This window comes from Drosophila guanche, unplaced genomic scaffold, assembly GCF_900245975.1.
Source record: "Drosophila guanche unplaced genomic scaffold, DGUA_6, whole genome shotgun sequence".
Classification (NCBI taxonomy): domain Eukaryota; kingdom Metazoa; phylum Arthropoda; class Insecta; order Diptera; family Drosophilidae; genus Drosophila; species Drosophila guanche.
Genome location: NW_022995744.1, coordinates 4764124 through 4781407, shown reverse-complemented (window position 1 = coordinate 4781407; position 17284 = coordinate 4764124). Strand labels below are relative to the sequence as shown.

Sequence of the window (17284 nt, the reverse complement as noted above, 5' to 3'; positions counted from 1 at the left end):
GTTGATTGCTCGACGAGCTAAAAGTGATTGCCGATTGCCAGGGGTAGGTAGAGCGGAGTGGAGGGCAAACCCCGGCCAATATAGATGAAAGTTCGAGAGGGTTAAATATTTCAGAGTAAATGTAATCTTTGAATATTTAATATCTTTAATTCAAACTAACTAAAGCCTTGAGACATGAAATGGATTTCCTACCTAAAATAAGTAATACATTTATTCATTTCTTCTTTTTGTATTTAAAACCCGAATCTCCCATGGGAGACTGCGATCCTTTGATACCTTCTTCAAAAGTTACACAGACAAACCTTTCTGGAAACTCTTTTATATTGCTCAGAATCCATCTGGCTGCCCCTGTCCGACTTCTGTTTTTGGCCCTACCCTTCTGGTGTTCAGGCATTGCTTTGTCATTTTGTTGGAAATTAATTCCCATTCATGTACAATCTGACAGACACTGATACTTTTTATTTCGGTGGTTGCAAAATTTCATTAGGGAGCAGAAGCTTCCCCCAGTTGAAAACAACCCCCACAGGGCTCCCACAACTCCGGGCAACTTCATTTGTCCAACGACATGGGCCAGAGGCAGAGGCAGAGGCAGAGTAGCAGCTCTCGAGTACATTTTATGAGTTCTGGCTCAAATAGAAATGGCTGCAATAACACTAAAGAACTTCCCGAGTCCCCAGCAGATGCTGGCCAATTACGAGTGCCGTAGATTGAAAAGTTTCCCAGGGAGGGATAACCATTTACTCCTTGGAGTTGCCTGGTCCTGATTAATTCTGGAAGGAACACCCGAACTGCATTGTCATTTGCATATCCAGATCCAGCCACACCAAAAGTGTGTGTGAGAGAAAAGGGGGAGAGGGAGGCAGGGAGGCAGGGAGGGAGAGGGCAAATGGCAGTTTATGTCGGGGCTCAGATTTTGTGGTTTTACTTTTCCGCATCATCAAATCGAAGCACGGAATGGGTCCACATCCCCATCCACAGCATGGGAAACATCATGAATGGCGTAATTTACACACCAATGACTTTCCAATCCACACACAGATACACACAGATACATTACGTATACGGATATGGATATGGATATGGATAAAGACTTGGGTCTCATCTTGGGTGCTAATCTTATCGGGCGTGGCACAGCTCATATAGCTTCGCAAAATCGCTTTAATATTGAAATTGCCAATTTGGATATTCATTAAATGTTGCGATGTTGAAAGAGGAACGCATCAATGGCAAGCAGCTTGCTGGGCTGCGTGATGAGGAGAGTGGAGAGTGGAGAGTGGAGAGTGTGCAGCGGAGGGATGCCAGAGGGATGGCTTTCCCCTGTGCAGGCAAGCGTGCTTATCCCGACATCAGTTTGGCCCCCAGCCCCAAAGTGCGATGGAGCGGGCGGGCGGGCAGGCAATCAAAATCCATAAACATCAATGTCGCTAAGCAGCAAACTCAATGCACTGAGAGAAATCAAATATGAAATATAACTAAATAAAATGAAATAGCTTCAAATTCCTTTGCTTTTTACTCCCACTTTGGGTGCAAAATCTGCTAGTCTCCATCTATGTGAGTGTTTCTGCTTGTGTAATTTTTGAATTTGTTGTAGATGGAATGCTTTTCTTTTGGTGCATGTTTTTGCACAGGGATCTATGTATCTCATTTCCGCTTTCCGCCTCAGTCGCCAATGAAAAAATGTTGTTCTCACGCATTTTATATTTAATTTCTTATCGAGGCATCATCGAAATTGCGGTTCATTATAAAGAGAACAAAAAATGTTGTATGCCACCCCACCACGGCGACTTTGCGCTTCAACATCCTAGGGCGGTGGAGGCAGAGGGACACCAGTAGAAACGCGCAGAAGGACAAGGACGAGTACAAGTATTTCTATGCATATATGGATTCATGGCGGCTCGCTTCGTTTATGCCGTGTGTAAATTTCATCAAAATAAATACAATTTATAGCGCAATAAGCCAATTTATGCCTCGTGTCCTACGAGTCCCACGCCACGCACAATTTACATAAATTTAGCAAGTCAAGTAGGGGGGAGGAGGGCGGGAGAAGGAAATGTTATATGTGTAAACAGCGAATAAATAATATTTGATTACCCCGTGGGAGGGGATCGTAATAATTCAGCACCAACTGAATTATTGTTTAACTTGCTGTTTAGAATCCTAATGGACGCTGTTACATTTTTCCTAAAAGCATCACAAATATATTCCAGCTCTTGTTTGCTGTACATTTTTGGTAAATGTTTGAAAAACTAATCATTCGATCCGAAAAAAAATACACTCACAGAGCATCCACTGATTGATCTGACATTGTGTGCCAAGAAATGGGAAAAATACATTCTAGATAAGAAGAAACATAGTTAAAAGAGTGAGAAAACAAATGAACGAGAAGAAACGCAATTAAAGCGGCAGCACATGGCAGCAGCAGCGAGGGAACCACCGACAGACCCACCGAGGGACCACACCAAAGCGAAACGAGAAAAGAAAAATGTGCCCGGGAGGGCAAAGACTGAGAAAAAGTGTCGCACAGTGCGTATGTGGAACATTTTTTAATTGCTGAACATATGTTCAAGTAATAGCTGCAACAGTTTATACGGGTCGTGGCGGGGCAGCAGCAGGAAGCTGGAGGAGAGCTGCGGCAAGAAAAACTCTTTTGTGAAAATGATACAGTTTCTGTGGTTTTCTTTGCCACTCATTACTCTCGTTGGTTAAACTCTTTTCTTGTCTCTTTGGTTTGGTTATTTTACTGTTGCAGTTTGCAGTATTGTGGTATTTTAGTTTAGAAAAGGATAACAATCACCTTCAACCAGATAGCGAGAGTGGATTTATCTACCCAGAAAAAATATACAATATAATTTGTAACTTGGTTTCCTAAAACAATAGCCCATCCTTCATGCTTCGCATCTGCTGTAAGTTGTGGCTAAGACTGCTCTTGGCATTTGAACCAAAGCCACACAGATCCTCCTCTGGCACTCCCACCGGCTCATAATCCTTTAAGAACCAATTCCTGTGCCTCTTGTACACGGCCAGAGCAATAAATTTCCGAGGCACGGTGCCTCGGTGGCTCCGACTAGGCTCAACACCGAGTGTAACAAGCTCTAAGTGAAAAATAGAGAAAAATGACGTACACACACACAAGATAAACAACACAACCGAGGGAGGGCAGGGGCAGTGCCAGGGATCCGAGAGCTACATAAAGTAAAACTGTATTTAATTAACCGACATTGCAATTACAAATTCTGTGCAACGCGGCGGAGCACTGGACGGACCCAGGACTGGGACTGGGACCAGGACGCAGCCTCTCTCTGCCTCCCCTGTGACCAAGTGAATCAGAGGCAGTTGCAGCAGCAGCTGCTGTTCGGCATACTAAAAAGAAGCTGAGTAAAAACCCAAAGCGACGGCACGGGGCAGTGCAAAACAATTTCATTTGTGCGCAGCCCGGCAGGAACTTACATCGGAGATGGTTAGGTGGTGGGCGGGCCGGGCCGGGCCGCCATAAACACAGCCACAGTGGTGTGGCAACTACACAAAATGGAAACCCAATCTATGTTGAAAGTTTTTTCAAACTAAAAGTTGAATTAGAAGCCACTGTGCCACTGGACAGCGGGGTCTAACTTCTGCACACAATGCAGCAGTTTTCGAGGCGTGCAAACAAAAGCGCAGCAGAAGCAGCTGACGGAACAAGCAGGAGGCAGAAGATATAGAAACAGAATAAGAATAAGGCGGGGAAGGCCAAGACGAAGGAGCACCAGCAAAAGGACAAAGGGAAGTGGCAAAGGCAAAGCTGCCTTTTGTTTATGGCTTCCTGAATTTACACCTTAAAGAACTGACAAGAACTCCTCCACGGCAGGGGCTAGAAGCAAAAGAAAAATTAACGGTAGCCAGTTATCATCCAGAAACAGAAGGGAAGCCCTCTCCTCCTCACTTTGCCCTTCAGCTCTTATCGGTTTTGTCCCCAGGCAGCAGACAGAGTTGTTAAAAAAAAGAAACAATAAAAACGAACTGAAAGCAGGCAAAGGAAGAAATGTAAAAAGTTGTGCATAACTCAAAAAAGTCTTAATGAATTATGAGCCCAATGTTGCAGGGGGCCCGGCCCTTGGTGTGTCTCGTCTGCGATTCCTGGAAAAGGCAGCCACTGACGGAGTCCTGTAAGACGGATCTGTGTCTGGGCTGCGGCTGCTTACGATGATGGGCTGGGTGGGGTTTCACGTGTATTTCTATATTACTGGGAAAAAGTCTCCGCTTTAATAGGAAATTGTTGATTTAAGATTGGACAGAAAAATGGCAAACAGAAATATCAAAGCAAAAATGTTTGTAGGAGGGTGGATTGGTGCCGCTGAAAGAAACTTCAAATGTAAGAACCGCCAAAGAAATAGTCCACGAAGCGCACTCTTTCTGTCAGAATTCGGGGGTGGAACATTACAAAACTAACGGGGGTTCGAGCTTCACTTCATTCTAGCTTACAAGCTTAGGCAGCTCGCGACAGTGTGGATCGTGAGAGCGAGCGCGAGCCCGCTCTAAGAGCTCTGCCAGAGAGCGCTAACAGAGCTGTAGACTGGTGCACTAACAGAGCTGTAGACTGCTTCGCTAACAGAGCTGTAAACTGGTGCACTAACAGAGCTGTAGACTGGTGTGCTAACAGAGCTGTAGACTGGTGCACTAACAGAGCTGTAGACTGCTTCGCTAACAGAACTTTAAACTGGTGCACCAACAGAGCTATAGACTGGTCTGCTAACAGAGCTGTTAGCTGTTTAGCAAAAATAAATGCACTGAATATTAAAACTTATTATAAAGCACTTTAAAATATATATTTTAACAATAGTAAGGGCTTAAGTGTTCGCTTGTAGATTTGTTCCCCCCTACGAGTTTGCATCCCCAAACAAATCTCTCCAGTTCCTTCCTGGCTCTTTCTCTCATAAACACTCTGGGGACCACATGACACCGAATAACAGTCCATTTACTTTAGTTATTATTGCTATTATTGCCACACTGAGCAACTACCAAGCGACAATAACCAACAGCAGCAGCAGCAGCAGCAACAATAAAGCTGAGAATGAGAGCGGGGAATGAGAGGCACTCTACATGCAGGAATACTCGTATAAAGAGACTTATCTTTCGGAGAGGAAAGTCTACAATAAATAAAATTGCAGAGCATAAAATCTAAACAACTGAAATGAATGTTGCCAGGCGACTGGAACAGGGAGAGGCAGAGGGAGAGGGAGAGGGAGAAGCAAGCAAACAAATACATAATTCCATGTCACACAATGATGAAAGTTTTGTAATGTTTGATGTTCCTTTTTGCTCCATGTCCTCTGGCAGTCCTCTAGCGCCGCTTGCCGTCTCTCTGCTTCTGCTTGCAGTTGCAGAAAATTAAGCAATTTAATTTAATAGATACAGGAAAGGGTGGGGGAATGTAGCTGTGCACAACTGGAGCATATCCTCGCCATATTCTGGTGCTGCTGCAGCACAATAATTCAACACGTATTTAAATGCATATCCCTCCCTGCCGCTCGGGGAACACTGGCAAACCGTCTTGCAAATGAAAATTTACTGTGCATGTACCCCAGTGCCCAGCCCCAATCCGCCAGAAACAGAACCAGAAACGGAACCCAGAATCACAGCCAGAGACAGCGGCAGAGACAGAGACAGAGCTCTGCTCTGGGCGGGGCACCGTTTTGAAATATTGTTTGTGCCAGTTGTGTGTGTGAAAAAGTTGGGCCAACAAAGCCAAACTACAATTGCAGATATAGAGAGAGAGAGAGAGAGATAGATAGAGTCCAATCGAAAAGCTAAATCGGAAATGTTTTTGCCCTCCACGAAGTCCGAGTCTAAACAACTAATTTCAGCTTAACCCAGTTTGGCCGCATTTCCAAAGCAATTACCGTGCTCGGGGGCTTGATCTCTGATTTATGAGCACAACAATACAGCTCGTACCGAGAGCAAAATACATTTTTGTCATTTAATGCAAGTTGAAGATAAATTATGGCCGATAATCTGTGCAGGGGGAATGTGCAGGAATCCCCCTTCCTGTAGGGCGAGTCTGTCAATGGGTCGGAAATCAGGCAACATCCGTTCCATAAACGGATATCCGGTTTGTTCGCACGTTCACGCTGTACTGCGTACCCCCCACACCCACACGAGGGCGGAAGGGAAATCAGCTTCGTTATTGAGGAACGATTTTTACGATCTGTTCATGCTTTCGTTATTTGTTCAATGGGTTAACGATTGGAATGGTGGAATGGGTCGAAGCCTCAATGGGTGCCAGTAACGAGTAGAAAAGTCAGCGAGTGCCAGCAACGATTGGCACTCCCACAGCAGACAGCAGGCAGCAGGCAGCAGGCAGACCACTTTCCTTTCACTCTCGCATGTTTAATTCAATTCCATAGCAATTTCTGTTAAGTCCCAACATGCTTGAGACACTCATTGAAGTCAGCATTCAGTCAGTCAGTCAGAAGGGGGGGATATTTTGCTTTCCTTTTCACCCCACCAAAATGGCAAACAAGCGCGAATTGCAAAGCGAAAGTAGATACACACTGGGACAGGGACTGGGAGCGTTGAGTTATTACGCAAATTTAGCATTTGAATAGAAAATCGAATATTTCAAGTGGCTGGTAATGACATTTCTGCTGCTCGAGCATTCAGGAATTCCAGAAGCAGCTCCTCCAGTTGTCAGTCAACTGAATTTTTGAGGTAAGCATTCGCGCTGGGCCATTGGGCCATTGGGCTGTGGCTGTAATTGAAGCCGGCATGTGATTTATTAACTCAATAATGGCACAGATAGCTCTCAGCACAATCCCATCCCATGCCAGTCCATCCATCCCTTCCTTTTGCTCTCAGCGATCTCATTCCCAGCCCATCCTGTTGTTAATGCCAAGAAAAATTGATGCAAATTTTCGTTGAATTTCTCGCTCACGCCCCTCGAACCTCAAACGAATTCCACTTAAATTCCGCGCATAATTCGATTTCGCATTCAAAATGTTGGGGAGGCAGGCAAATTTGTATTAATCGAAATGTATTCAACTTGAAGGCAACGCGACACGACACGACACGACCCCCAGGCATATGCCCGGGAATGTTTTGTGCTGCTGATTTTTTCTTTTGTGGTGGTTCGTAATTGAAAGATCTACAAGGGCTGGCTGCTGCTGAGTCTCCTCCTCGGTGGAGATTAGCATGGGAAATCCCTTGCCCCATCAGCGGATAAGTCCCTGGACTTCCTGGACTTGTGATAATTTATGGAGCCTCGCATTGGACACGCTTTTGTCGCTGCCATTAGACAATTACGCCATAAGCTTTTGGATTTCTCTTTCTGGCTCGCTGTCAGGATTTTTCTGGCCATTTCTGGGTTAATTATTTCTCGTTTCCGTTTGTCAGCTGGCGATGTCGCCATCATCAATCTATATAAATACTTATATCCGCACCCCACTCGTTCCCTATCCCATGCCCATGCCTTAATATGGCAAATGCTTTGAGGCTTTTGAGTAGCTGCTGGCATTTTCGACATGTCTGTATGGCCCCATCTTGGGGCCTCTCTCTTCATATTGTATTAGCTGCAATAACAACCATAACTAAGCACTTCCGAATGTACACGAGTGGCGGAGGCGCACGAGAAATGTAAAGTGGAGGAGGAAGCAGCCAAAGTGCACGGTGAACAAGGACCAACTAGGACAACAACGAGAGCTGCACTTGCCTGCACTTGGGCAAACAAATTACAAATAATTACATGGGAAAGGCCATGCAGGTGCAGGTGAGGCTCCCTGCCTGCCCCCTTTGCCACACTAACTGCAGGTGTAAACTGGCCCACTTTGTTGTTGGATGTGCCGCTTGTTGTTAAGGTCTGTGGTCTGCCTATTGGTGATGCTGGTGAGGATGATGATGGTGGCTGCTCTTGCGGCTAACTGGAACTGACTAACTGCCCCATTGGTCAAAGGGTAGCCCGGTACCCTTGCCCATTAACTAAGCCCCTCCTCACCACCTCTTTTGCTGAATCTCATTATGGGGTGCGCTGCCCTGACAAGTCCCCCAACTAATCAGAAATGCAATTAAGCAGGCGGGCTGCCAGTTGTAATGAGATCTTGGGATTCAGTCAGCCAAAAACTCACCCAGACTGGACATCAGATTGCCAATGGTGTCCGCATTCTGCCAGGCAAAGAAGAAGATCCCAAAGAACAGCGTGATCACGGCATCCATCTCCGAGGAGGTTATAATCGCATAAATCTGACTGATCTGCGTGAGATATGTGGCATGGGCGGCCCACATGGGGGCAGCGGCCACGCCCAGCAAAATGCCCGCCGGAACGAGCGTGTAAAAGCTGCACGCAAAAGATGCCTCAAAGAGTGTCATACAGAGTATTATTCTGGGACCACATACCGCGAGTACAGCTGCAGGGCTACGTAGGGTATGAAGGCGGCCATGCCTATGACCAATGTCCACTTGCAGGTCAGCATGCGTATCATGATGGTGGGCAGGATCAGACAGGAGACGCTCATCGAGAGGTAGATGCAGGAGAGGGCAATGGTGCCCAGACCATCTTTCGCATTCAGCGAGGACTGTAGGTTCAGAGTGCCCTAATGACAGTATATCCGTTGATACCGGTAGGTCTTGGGTCAGTTTTAGTCTTCGAACTCACCTGATAGGCCACGTACTGCGTCATCATGGCCACGGAGATGACGGCCACATTTTTGAGTATGCGCCACCTCTCGCCAGAACTGACGATAATTTTGCCACGATCAGACTGCTCTTGAGGATGCTTTACTTTGTAATATTTCTTGGGCCGCACCACAACCTCCAGGAACTCTGTTGCCGCAGAGGAGCGACGCCGCTCGTTACTCATTTCCAAAAATGTTTGTAGACTCTCCGTTTTCGTATGTTTATAATGGAATTTGCCTAGAACTGTCTAGGAGGCAGAACTCAAAGCCACGTTGTTCGTTCCTTGATTTAATCTCAAATTTCTCACATGCAATCGTACTCGAATGGGGAGTTTAATGTCCTGCGACTGTGCCACATTTGCATTGTCTTCATGTGAGTTTCGCGCTCCTTCATTCGCTTTTATGTTTGATGACGATGATGATGCTGTCGTCCCCTTGCCATTCCATTGTCTGGAGCGGCCTTTGTTTTTGCGCCTCGCGTGTCTAATAAAAGCGCATCACAATGTGGGTCATTGTACGGGTCTGCACACGGGGGCCAGTCGGCATCATATGCCTTTGCATTTGTCAGCAGCCTGCACCAACACTATCAAATAAAGCGCTCCTAATTGCAAACACAGAGACACAGACAGAGAGACAGAGTAGAGGGTTCCCTTGTGGCAGGAATAGGCGCAGTGTCTCTGTCATCTCCATCTGCTTTGTGGGGGATGTTGCCCCCACAAGTCCGCAACAGCTGCTGCAGAAGAAGGAACAATGGCTGCAAAATGTGTCAGTTATGGCAAATCGATATGCCATGGGATTCCGCATAATTAATATTCGGTTTAATTGCGTGGGACAGGCACAAAGCCGGAGGTCCTTGCTCCTTTCACACGCTGTTTAATCAATCGAATGCGTTTCCACATTGCACACGCAATATTCAATTGATAAAATATTATTATGATATGCAAATATTTGCGATACAATTATGCATCCAACTAGGAATAGATTTTATGGAAAAGTACGAAAAAGTCCGGAACAGAGAGAATATAATTTAGGAAATCCTCCCGGCTATATTTCCTTTATAAATTGTATAATAAAAACGAGCTGAATATGCATAAATCTAAGCTTGTTTCTTTGAAATTCGTTTAGTTTTTTTTTTCATTTTTGTATACATTCTTTCTACACCAAAAGATCAATAAAGTATTTTGGCAACGCCCCAAAAGTATGCCACAGAAATGAGAGTCAAACCGCTGAAGAATGCATTCAGAATGCCCATTGGGAAGGAACACTTTTCGTGGAGAGCAGAACAATGTTTGCTCTTAAAACAAGAACCGAATGATGTGGGAGCTATGTTTACAATCAGTTATTGATAGTTAGTTATTGATAGATAGGTAGTTAAATTGCTTAGCTCAATTCGTAGTTTTTGGCATAAATTTGAGATATTCTTTAGTGCTTGCATTTCTGTACTTCAGTTTGCACTTTTCGCTCACAAGGCAAGCCAGTCTAATGAGTAAGAAAAACTGGAATCTGCCACTCAACTTTGACCTCCATTTTCCAGTGCATATTGTAGGACCCGAAAGTGTGAAAATTGCTCCCTTATAGCTTCCTATATCCAGCCTTTCAGTCAGTCAGCGTGCAACAGTTTTGCAGAGCATTCGACTGTGTTTTGTTCCCCACTAATTAAGTGCCTTTCGAAAGTAAAATCAAAGACAAACCAATGGGAAAAAGAGCAGACCGCGGCTTGTGTCGTGTCTGACTGACTGAGTTCGCTGCAGATCTGAGTGCGGAGATAAATGCGTTTGGAAATTTGTCGAACTTTGGCGAATGCAAATGCTGCCTCCTTGGGCGCTTTTGAGACAAATTTCCAATTTGTAATAAAACAACTGCGGGCACAACCATGGCAAACGGCAGGAGGCAACGACAATGCTTTAGAAAGTATTTCGAAAAAAGGCTCATAAACAGAATGGGAGCTGCCGCTGCCGCTGCTGCTGGTCAATCAAGTCTTGGCCTTTTCAGAGGCAGAAATGTGTGGCAAAAAGAAAGGCCCCGCATGCGGCGATAGATTTTCAAGCTCATTGAATCAGGTTACCCAGGCAGATCGGAGGACCGAAACCGAGCCAGCTGCAAGTTCTCTTCTCCATCTCCTTCCGCTTGCCTTTCACTCTTTCCAGCTCCAGATTTGCCGGACCGTCGATCTCTTGGCTGCAATTTAATGGCAGCCAGCGACTGGCAATGGGCCACAAAGCATCGCTGATTTCCATAGCCCAAGGGGCAATGATTACCGCAGAATCATGCTCATGTCAGTGTCTGAGCAATGAAGACATATTATGGCCATCAAATTGGGGGATTTTGGCCCGTCCCTCCGGCACTGGCTTACTTTTAACTGCTGCCAGAGCAGACCAGCCCGAATCTCGGTTACTTCCATCATGGTAATGTGTCGTTCAAAAGATCGTATCCACTTCCGGGACTACTAATAATCGTATCCAATTCGAGGCATTAACCCACCACATCATATGCATATCGAATGGATATCGAATTTCCGCTTATAAGTAGCCACAGCCGCGAGAGTGCGCAGCTCTAATCCAGAAATGCAGTTCCCAATATCACTGACGCTACTCCTCGTGCTCGTGGGCGTGGCCTTAGGCGTGCCCGGGCGTGTTCCGATGAGAACCTCGTCCACCTGGGGCCCCAGAGACAGTACGTGCATATCGACCATGTCGACTATCTTTCTTTAACTCTCTCCTTCGTCCCAACAGTTCAGAAATGGTGTAGACTCAACTTTGGACCGGCTTGGGGTGGCAGAGGATGCTAAAATCTTGACTTAATCTTGAATAGTGCTGATCGCTCATTTATGATTCATAATTGTTTGTTCCCTCATTTTCTGAACCTTAATAGATGTTTCTTAAGGCATTTTTTGTCACTGTTTCCAAGCAGAGAGCGGAAAATAATGATTTCGTTCCTGTGGCTGCTTTTTGATGGAACATTTTCCAGGCAGCAGAGCGCAAAAACTTTTCCATTGCCACACACGAGAAAGTTTTCCCTTGCAGTCGGAGAATGCTCGCAAGTTGTTGCCACGCCCAGTTATACTCTCATTATCTTCCTGGCATATAAGTCCCAAGTAACTCCCCTCCCAGCTATGGCTACCCCTCCATCAACTTCTCTCCTCCTCTCTCATGTGTGTGTCGGTTCTGTTGCTCGCGGACAATGGCAAAAGTTTCTATTTCGGCTCGATAAAGTATCTGTTAGATACAATTTACAATATTTTCCGCTCAGCTCTTTCGTCCTCGTCCCTACACACACACACACACACGCACACTCCGAAACAGTCACAGAGGAGTGAAAGTTTTTTGGGGTGGCTTTAATGATAATGACTTTAGCTGCATGGGCAAAAGTAGCGCTCGAAGTTTAGAATACGCCAGCGTAACGCTTATGGGGATGCTTTTACACCGAAAATTCCAAGTGCTTGGCACAACTTTTCCCTCGCCTTCCACCTCCCCTTGCTCCCTGTGTGTGTTAACTTTTTCTACGTGCTCTAACGTGGAGTTGGCCAAACGAAATTGATAAGAAGGAGTACTGCGAAAGGAGTTCCTTGTATGTGGAACAAGGACCGCCTGTGCATTTCAATGGGAGGTAATTTGATATCGATGATCTGGCTCTGGTCCTTCCTCGAGGGCCTGCCTGCCTGTCTGATCGTGTCTCGTGTCTCAGTGTCTCAGTGTTGCTGCTGTTGCAACGATTTACTTTTATCACAATCTCAGCAACAACTTTCAGCAATGTCGGCGATTTATTGCATCAGCTGCAACGACAGCGAACAGCAACAGCAAAAACACTTGGTTACTTGGTTGTAATCGGTTCCATAGAGATACCAATGGAGAAACAAGCAACCTCAGGAGCCCATGGCTACCACTCTCCGAACTCTCCATCTCTCTCTAGCTCTCTCTCTCTGTTACTCTTCTCTCATCAACGCGGCTAATCTCGTTGTTGTTTGCTGCTGGGTCTGCTGCTGCCGTTGTCAACTTCTATGTTGTCTTCGTCTCCTCCTCATCAACATCATCAGCCAGCAGCCAGCAGTCAGCAGCCAGCACTGCAGCCCCGAAAGTCTTCTCCCAGCCGCAGACGCAGTCGCAGTCGCAGTCCCAGGCTGTTAAGAGTTCAACTCGTGATGTTTAAGTGGTTTAATCCAAGGTAACGATTTCCTCATTGGTCTACAATTCTCTGGTTCAGTTTGCTGTACGACGACTACTTGTGGCTGTAGCTGTAGCTGAGGCTCTAGTTGTGGTTGCTGTTGTTGTTGTTGCAGGCGACATTCTGTCATGCCACGATCACGAACCATTCGTAACACATTTGTTGCAATTTTCGTCGCTATTTGTTAAGGTTCAAACGAGGTTGCAGCAGGAACGCTCGTACCCAAGGCAAGGCTTCGTACGAGACGGGTGGGGGGGTCCGAGTCCAAGTGAAATATATACTAACTCCAGGACAAAGACTGATTTGCAGAAGCTACAAGTAGAGTGTAGTAAATACAATTGACAAGAAGAGTGACAGTAAGAACGTTATACTTGGGTTATATTTTTCATCCTGACAGGAATGTCAATTAGAGCATGGAAAATTGGTTTCGACAGGCTATTTAATGGATAATTCTACTTTAAAACAAATATAAATATATAAAGCAAATCAAAGAAAACATATAAACATTTGTTGGTTAAGTAGATTTCAATTTTATTTAACGTAAGTATCTATTTTTTACACACAAAAAGAGCGATATAAAATATGGTTTCCTTTGGTGTACAATAATATTTTTTTTTTTTTTTTTTTTTTTTTTTTTTTTTTTTTTTTTTTTTTTTTTTTTTTTTTTTTTTTTTTTTTTTTTTTTATTTTTTTTTTTTAATATATATATTTTTTTTTTTTTTTTTTTTTTTTTTTTTTCTCTCTCTTTATATTTACAATCTGTTTTTAAACAATAAGTAAATTGTATAATTAANCAGTTTTCCAATGAGCCCTGCTATTATATATAACATCTTTTTAGTTTGTTAAATTTATCTATCAGGGATATCGAGAATGTGGTATCTTTTCAGTCTTCTTACTGTTAGGCTATTGTCTAATAGACTTAAGGCTAAATTATTTTCGTGGTTGTGGAGTCTGTCGATGTATTTCTTACTAGTTTTCTTTATTTCTTCTTTAATGGTTGGAATATTCAGATCTTTGTGGATGTTTGCATTAGATACGTAAAACGGAGCATTGACAATTTGTCGCAAAGTTTTTGATTGGTACAATAATATTAGATTAGAAATGTTCTTTGAAATACAAAAATAATAAATACAATTTTGTAGAAAATATATTTACTTTAATTGTGAAAATATGCAACAGCATTAACCAAACCAAGAGCTCTACAAATTGGCAGGAATGTTCTTTGGACTGGAGTAGAATTTCGGAACAACAATTTAGTCATTTGGACCCAGCCCCCATACAAACTGGAACTCGAAAAAAGTATTCATAAGATTAATTATGATAAAAAATTCCTTTAAAACATTTTAAAACTTAAAAAAAATGTAACAGTTTCATCTTTAGTTAATCCGTTTTTGTCAATACTCTTTAAGTAACAACATTTTATTGCGTCTGCTTCACGATTGTTGTTGGTCCAGAGCTCCAGCAGCGCTGGAACGGGCTGAAAAAACGGGCAAAAAGCATTAACACCACGTGATTCTATAATATTTCTTTAATAACAATCAACTTGAACTTCTGTGCAGTGGTGTGCTGTGCAAAAGTAATATTTCACAGAAAACACGTGCAACTGTTAGTACCAAGCTAAAAAGACACTCGAACAAAACATTGGACAGTTAAATAACTATACAAAAACCTGTTTTAACAATTAGTTTAAATACCTCGACCTGTTATATCCGTATTTTTACTTGTGTATAAACTTTGTAATCGAGCTACAATTACAGCTGCAAGTTGCTCAATGTTTCCCGCACTTTTTCACAAGTCAAAGCAGTCAAATCTTCTAAAACCAGTTTTGTTCTATCTGGATATTTAGCAATCAGAAAATTACGTAAATGCCAAAAATTAGGGCCTTCAACCCACAGTGCATTGGATTAGAATAAGTTTAGGTCTAAGAGTAAAATCTTTATATCTTTCCAACAGAAATTGATTAATTGTTAATAAGACAATGAAAGGTTGCAGTTTCTGCGAATCGCATTTATAATACAGTCAGTTCTCTCATTACGAAATCTACCTCTTTGATTTGAAATATATTGAAAATAAGTTGGATTGAAGTGCAGCAGGATTATGTACATACATACATACTATGTACTGCATGTCCTGCCTAAGGCTGTTAATGGGCTTGCCAAAGCGGTTATCCAAATTGCAGTCGCATTAAATTCACTTCCGCTTCCAAGAGGCAAGCACTTCCGCCGCGGACGCACAATGGGTTTGTGGCATGGCTGTGGAGAGTGCAAAGTGATTGGTTGGGAGAGGGGAAAGAGGCTGAAAACAGGTGTAAGCCATGACGCCGCCAACGGGCGACACATTTGGCAGCTATTCAGGTGTGATAACAACAATGTGCCAAAACCCAATAGAAAGGGACGCAAACACACAGCAGGGATAACAAAGATATAGGGGCATAAATGTATGCATGTATTGGTATTTGGTATTGTCATAGGTATAGGGGATAGTGGGGGGGGGGATGTTGAAGGGTAAATCAAATTGAATAATTGTTACATGGACGAGGACTAGGGCCGGTGATGGACAGCTGCCTGGGACATATGATAGAAATGCCGCCTAACAAGCCCGTGCAACAACAGGGATGGAGTGGAGTGGAGTGGAGTGGAGTCCTTGACAGAACGCTTCTCCACGTTTCTCCCCGTCATTCCAGTCCGTTTCGTTCCATTCCGCTGCGATGCGACTTCAATTCAATCAATTGAACGTGCCACGAATGGTTAGCAATAACAAAATACCCGCTGAAGAGGACACAGGAACAGCAACAAGGACACAGAGACTAGAGGGCAACCGAACTGGGAATGGGAATGGGAGTGGGTGTGGAGTGCAACTGCAAGTGGTGGTGTGAGTGAGACAGGAACAGCGAGAAGCAGACCAACTGGCGTGTGAAATTGACAACGCAGCTGCGAAAGAGTGGAGCCAGCAGAGACACTGCAAGAAGAGAACTTCAATTAGGCAACCATCACGCATTGTCTACACTTTTGTGGCATTAAATGTGCTGCCATTCCGCACAATTATCACTCAATTTTCTGTCAGTGTATGGGATATATTTTTGCACGCGACAAACGGCCAGCATGCGGGATTAAGAGCCGCGGCACACCTGCCTGGTCGACAGGGTGCAAATGTCCAGTCCACTGTCCCTTTGTCCCATTGATTGACAGCAGCGGAAATACACCCACACACACACACAAACACCCATCAATTGCGTACATTTTTGTACAAAAGTGGGAGAAAAACAAGCAACTAAAAGATATTTAGGTTAAAAGGCGAGAGACGGGCAGGCGGCAGGCGGCAGTCGCCAGTCGGCGTTGGTGTCGGGTGTTGTCGTCAGTGATTTTCAATATTTGCTGCAGGAGCACTCTCCACATGCCACCATAACAGGTGTTGATATGTTTATAGACTGTCTAATGGTGGGTGGAGGAGACCTGGGACCTGCGACCCAGCAGTGGGAATGGCAATCGTTTCAATGGGCATGCAATTTGCACAAATTGGACTCTGAAGCGAGTCAAGTTTGTGGTGGTGTTGGGCGTCGGCTGGTTATCAATTAAACAATTATAGAACCATTATTTGCATAGGCTCCAAGAAGGAGAAGGCTCTCGTTTCCCCCACATCCCCCCCGGATGACAATTGTTTGCCAAATAAACATCTCACACCCCGCTGGTTGGTGCTGGTTGGTGCTTCCTGGTTTGCAATTCCCCATTCACCGCTGGCTGAGTGTGCGGGAACGAATCTCTTGAGCCGCTGATTGCCACGCCCACACACAATCACTACACACGCAATGCAATCAGACGGTGCATAGCTCAATGTGGCACTCTTCAAGTGCACACGCCAGGCCGAATTACAAGGGATTCGATCCAGTACGTTGCGATGCGAGGGGAGAGATACGCCGCGGAGGACGTGGTGCAGTTTTTTAAATTAAAAACTAAAATCGATTGACATTCAATTTGAGGCAGGCAGCTCGAAGACTAACTGCGCCCCAAAGTCATCTTCCCAGGCGTCTGTCTCTCTTGTCTCTCTCCCTGTCTCCCTGTCTCTCTGCCTCACTGCTCGCTGTCGTATCTCAAGTCAACATTTGTCGCTATAAATTTGCCAGTGCACAAGTTTTGCACATTTCCTAGACTCTGCCACGGATGCAGGGATGCGTGTGCGTGCGTAAGATACTCCGAGAGCTCTCTCAGATGGAAACTGGGAGCAGCCCCAGCTACTGCTTCCTTCCTAACGACAACCTTGGCAGCCAAGCAACAGCAGCAGCCGAAGACGACATTCAATACACGCTGACATGTGTGCCATGGCCTGGGATGCGGCTCAGAAGCTACAGGGCACAGAAGCAGACTCAGATTCTGAACCGTGATCACAGTGATTCCCGATAGTTAATGTACTGGAGTCACTTTGAAGAAATACAAAGGCAACTGAGTATTCTTTGAAGTATTTTTAGGACAGTTTATTACACATTTTTG

General features: G+C 44.5%; 2 protein-coding genes across 2 annotated transcripts; one reads left to right on the top strand and one right to left on the bottom strand.

Annotated features, from left to right (window-relative positions):
• Positions 1 to 2865: 2865 nt before the first annotated feature.
• Positions 2866 to 8876, bottom strand: LOC117580483 (UNC93-like protein). Its single transcript, XM_034267065.1, has 4 exons — positions 8621 to 8876; positions 8362 to 8558; positions 8094 to 8302; positions 2866 to 3092 (listed from the first exon to the last, which is right to left on the bottom strand). Exons 1-4 carry the CDS (start codon positions 8822 to 8824, stop codon positions 2866 to 2868), a joined length of 837 nt encoding a protein of 278 aa, XP_034122956.1. The 5' UTR covers positions 8825 to 8876.
• Positions 8877 to 11201: 2325 nt separating this feature from the next.
• On the top strand, positions 11202 to 11525 carry LOC117579808 (accessory gland-specific peptide 70A). The gene is made up of 2 exons (XM_034265888.1): positions 11202 to 11312; positions 11372 to 11525. The coding sequence occupies exons 1-2, from the start codon at positions 11204 to 11206 to the stop codon at positions 11425 to 11427; spliced, it is 165 nt and encodes a 54-aa protein (XP_034121779.1). The 5' UTR covers positions 11202 to 11203; the 3' UTR covers positions 11428 to 11525.
• Positions 11526 to 17284: the final 5759 nt, after the last annotated feature.

Excerpts from the sequence above, each read along its gene's own strand:
- LOC117579808 (XM_034265888.1), top strand. The coding sequence starts at position 11,204 with ATGCAGTTCCCAATATCACTGACGCTACTCCTCGTGCTCGTGGGCGTG. Across the intron at positions 11,313-11,371 it reads CACCTGGGGCCCCAGAGACA|TTCAGAAATGGTGTAGACTC; the intron begins GTACGTGCATAT and ends TCGTCCCAACAG.
- LOC117580483 (XM_034267065.1), bottom strand. The coding sequence starts at position 8,824 with ATGAGTAACGAGCGGCGTCGCTCCTCTGCGGCAACAGAGTTCCTGGAG. Across the intron at positions 8,559-8,620 it reads CGCAGTACGTGGCCTATCAG|GGCACTCTGAACCTACAGTC; the intron begins GTGAGTTCGAAG and ends TACTGTCATTAG. Across the intron at positions 8,303-8,361 it reads GCCCTGCAGCTGTACTCGCG|CTTTTACACGCTCGTTCCGG; the intron begins GTATGTGGTCCC and ends TTTTGCGTGCAG.